This window comes from Rhagoletis pomonella, unplaced genomic scaffold (genome assembly GCF_013731165.1).
Source record: "Rhagoletis pomonella isolate Grant_MI unplaced genomic scaffold, Rhpom_1.0 Rhpom_scaffold_00005, whole genome shotgun sequence".
In the NCBI taxonomy this organism is placed as follows: domain Eukaryota; kingdom Metazoa; phylum Arthropoda; class Insecta; order Diptera; family Tephritidae; genus Rhagoletis; species Rhagoletis pomonella.
The window spans coordinates 17,264,359-17,268,373 of NW_023458559.1; the positions used below are offsets into that span (position 1 = coordinate 17,264,359).

A 4,015-nucleotide genomic window follows, 5' to 3' on the forward strand; every position below is an offset into this window, starting at 1 on the left:
CAGCGTCACCTAGCGGTTGTTTTAATAGCTATTCTGCTATTCGGAAGGTAGACAATTTCAAAAAACAAATATCAAAAAAATCGGTCCAGCCGTTCTTGAGTTATAAATGGTGTAAATAACACGACTTTGTTTTATATATATAGATTAGTACACGATAATATTTCTATTGCTTCAAAGAACCTATATCCCGAAAATGAGAGTTATATCTGCTTATTATAAACTGCTAGAGCACTTTAAGCGCCAGTTTTTCCGTGCGAGTTTAACTTCGTTTCTCGTTTAAACTCAATGTGCAGTTTTTCAGTTCAATTTAAACGTAGTTTAAACTAAGTTTAAACGCCCAATCTGGCAGGTTTAAACTGAGTTTAACTAATCAGCTGTTCATCTGTCGAGTTGTCATCAGCTGGAAAAGTTTATTTGAAAGTGAAATCAACAAAATCAAATGGATTTATCTACTGACAGTGACTATAGCGACACAGAAATAAGCGAAATACTCACAATTGTTGTATTCCGAAGGACAAGAATTGTATCCACTCGGCCAAATCTTTTCTATGTCTTGGATGACAAAGATTTTTATGATCGCATTTTATATAGCATTTTGGAGCTTATCGGACATCACATAAAGCACCCAACAGATTGGTAAGGATATTTTTAGTTTAATAATTAAAGTAATAATTTTTCCATTTGTAGGAATCACGCCTTAACAGAGGAGCAAATGCTTTTAATCACTTTGCGGGTATATGGGACTAGTGGAATGCTTCAAACAATTGGCGATTTGTTTGGGGCATCAAAATCGACAGTGTCCAAAGTTATTACGCTGGTGTCACACCATATAGCCTGCCTAAGAGAACGGTTCATAATATTTCCAAAAGATGACAGCCAAAAATATGAAGCTTATAAAGGATTTTACATTATTGCTAAGTTTCCCACAGTAATAGGTGCTTTGGATGGTACGCACGTGAAGATAATCTCACCAGGTACCTGCTTTTGTTTATTGCCTAGTAGACGAACTCACAAAATACTATTAAATATTGACATATTCCATAGGTGGCAATAATTCAGAGCTTTATCGAAATAGAAAAGGAGTTTTCTCCATTAACGTCCAAACAATGTGTGATGCAAACTTAAAGATAACAAACATTGTTGCTCGCTGGCCCGGATCTGCTCACGACTCAAATATATTAAGAAATTCCAGGATTTATTCTCGTTTCGAAAACGGTGAATTCGGGGATAGTTTAATTGTTGCAGATAGTGGTTATCCAAATAAAAAGTTTATGATAACACCTTTGTCTAAACCGATAACTCCAGAAGAAAACTTATTCAATGAGTCTTTAATAAGAACGCGTTGTAACGTGGAAAGGAGCTATGGTGTTTGGAAAAGGCGCTTCCCAATTCTGTCACTTGGAATTCGTTTAAATCACAAAAAAGTCCAGAGCATAATTGTTGCTACTGCTGTTCTACATAATATTTGCTGCACAAATAATGAAAACGATTTACCTTTATTAGATCCTCATGCTTCCACTGCAGTAGATTTCGCTCTCTCAGTTCCAAGGAAAGAACTTAGAAATGGACACAGTTTTCATGTAAAAATTTTATATTCAGTCTTTTATTTTTTAAGTGCTTTCGTAACGGTTTAGCGTACATAATAAAATATGAATTGGTCTAAATTTATCACATAATATAAAAGGTAATTCAGTTTTCCTATTACTAAAAAAAAGGTAATTCAGTTTTCTTATTACTTGTTTTTGTTATTTTATGGCCTTATAACAAATTGTTTTTCTTCTCTTCTATATCTATATCTATATATATAAAAATGAAATGTTTTTCGTATGACCACGATGCCTGACCAAACGGCTGAACCGACTTCAATTCTGTAAAAAGTAATTTTTTGGTTCTTCTGTGTGAAAGGTTTTTCGATTTAAAAAAATTTCGAATTTTTTGTTGTTGTTGCCGAAAAATGAAGAATTCTGAGACGTCACGATTTCACAATTTCATAGAGTTTTCAGCAGGGCTGCAAACCGGTTTTGAACCGAACCGGTTTTTGAACCGAACCGTCGCTTTTTTCGGGCTTCGAACCGAACCACGAACCGAACCGTTTTTGTTTTTAAATGCCAAAACCGAACCGAAACCCATCCCAAAAAAATGGTTCGGTTCGGTTCAAAATGAAAATCCACTACATCATTTTTCAAGTTTTGTAATACACAAATTTGTCTAAAAATGCAACCGGTATAGTAAAACGAGTTGAAATTTCGTCCATATAAAGAATGCTTGATTTTTTTCTTATATGGAAAAATGCTTAACAACGCCAGCAAAGTTTGGAGCTTTGATGCAACGTTATTGAAGTTTGCAGTTTTTCAAATTTTCATACAAAGTTTGAAATTTGGATTTATGTGCTTGTTATTATATAACGAGCTATACTTTTATAAAAAATTTGTGAACATTAAACCAACAAAAGAAAAATAGTCAAATGCCGCACTCATATTATTTTGACCATAGGTATACTTGTACATATGAAGTTGAGGCCTACATAGTGTAAACTCCAACCTATTGAAAATTAGGGTTTCAATATTAAGTCAAGATTTTGAGGATCAATTCAAAATTCTGATTATGCTGTTTTGTCTACCCGACTAGCTAGGCTCACCTTTGTTCTAACCTTAAAAAGTTTATTAAAATTTGTCTAATTTCGCCTAAATCGCGTTGACTTTAAATAATATTTTTGTTGAAGGTATTATGCATTTTATTCCATACAAAAAATTGAAAAATGTAAAAAAAAATTGTCAAAAATCAACTTAAAACTTAAAAATTTTCCCTAGAAATTCTTATTAAAATATTTGCAATTTAGATGAAACTGTGCAGAATATTTATAATTTTTTCACAAAGTTTTAAACTTGGACTTATATGGTTAAAAAATAAACATAAATGAACAAAAGAAAAATAGCCAAAACTTGATAAAATGTCGTGTCAGTTATGCGAATTCGAATTCGATTTTGTCCGAATTTTAGCACCCCAAAGTTCGATTTCGAAAATTCGCCATTTTGGAACTAAAATTCGATTAAAATCGAATCTCGAAGCTTCGAATATCGATTTTACCTATCCCTACACTATATATGTGGGTATTTGAATTTGATCTCAGTAACAAAGCCTTTAATATTCATATTATGGATTTGTCATATTTTTGCAATAATTGTACCCTTTAGCTTAAATTTAACCATTTGAACCGAACCGAACCATGGTTCAGAGATACTCGTGAACAGGTTCTTGAACCGGTACAAGCTTTTTCTAAGTGGTTCGAACCACCGAACCGAACCACACCGATTTTTGGAGTGGTTTGCAGCCCTGGTTTTCAGTATATTGAATGTAACTAAACTACCAATCGGCTGGACCCGTTTCGTTCATATTTGGATCATATGTCAGCACCTTGAAGGGAAATATTTCGACTAAAAATTTCATCGCTAGGTGGCGCTGGGGTCGGGATATTCCTAAAAATTGCATTTACTTGCCGATTTAGCTCATATTAAGAATGCAATTTAGCCAATTGAAAATAAATAGTTGTACTTAAAAATTACCTGATAGGTGGCCCCGGGGCCAAGATATCCCCAAAAATTATTTTACGCTAAGACAAGTATAGATGTCTACTATATATTTGTGGCAGTATGTATGGATGTGCCAGGTTGCAGTCTAAACGGACGGACTGAATCGAACAAACTTTTGACAGAGTATTGCTATGACACCTGGGCCTATAATAGGGTGAAAAGAATTGGGATCCGACAAGGGGAGTGGCACCTCCCATAGGCGTGAAATTTTTTATCGGCTATAACTTGGGAACCATAAGCCCTACGAACTTGAAATTTGGTATGCAGGCACAGCTACGGTAGGTGCTTATAGTAAGGTGTATATGAATGAGTTTGTAAAAGGGGGTGTGGCACATCCCGTAGACGTGGAGTTTTTAACAGCTATAACTTCGAAACCATAAGTCACACGAATTTTAAATTTGGTATACAGACATATTTATGGTGGG

At 34.3% G+C, this 4,015-nt stretch overlaps 1 protein-coding gene across 1 annotated transcript; it reads left to right on the forward strand.

Annotated features, from left to right (window-relative positions):
• The first annotated feature begins 439 nt into the window (after positions 1–439).
• LOC118740021 (putative nuclease HARBI1) lies at positions 440–3,362 on the forward strand. The gene is made up of 4 exons (XM_036471520.1): positions 440–636; positions 688–974; positions 1,045–1,523; positions 3,195–3,362. Exons 1-4 carry the CDS (start codon positions 440–442, stop codon positions 3,360–3,362), a joined length of 1,131 nt encoding a protein of 376 aa, XP_036327413.1.
• Positions 3,363–4,015: the final 653 nt, after the last annotated feature.

Coding starts and splice junctions, on each gene's coding strand:
- LOC118740021 (XM_036471520.1), top strand. CDS start 440: ATGGATTTATCTACTGACAGTGACTATAGCGACACAGAAATAAGCGAA. Junction 637..687: donor ATAAAGCACCCAACAGATTG/GTAAGGATATTT, acceptor TTCCATTTGTAG/GAATCACGCCTTAACAGAGG. Junction 975..1,044: donor CGTGAAGATAATCTCACCAG/GTACCTGCTTTT, acceptor CATATTCCATAG/GTGGCAATAATTCAGAGCTT.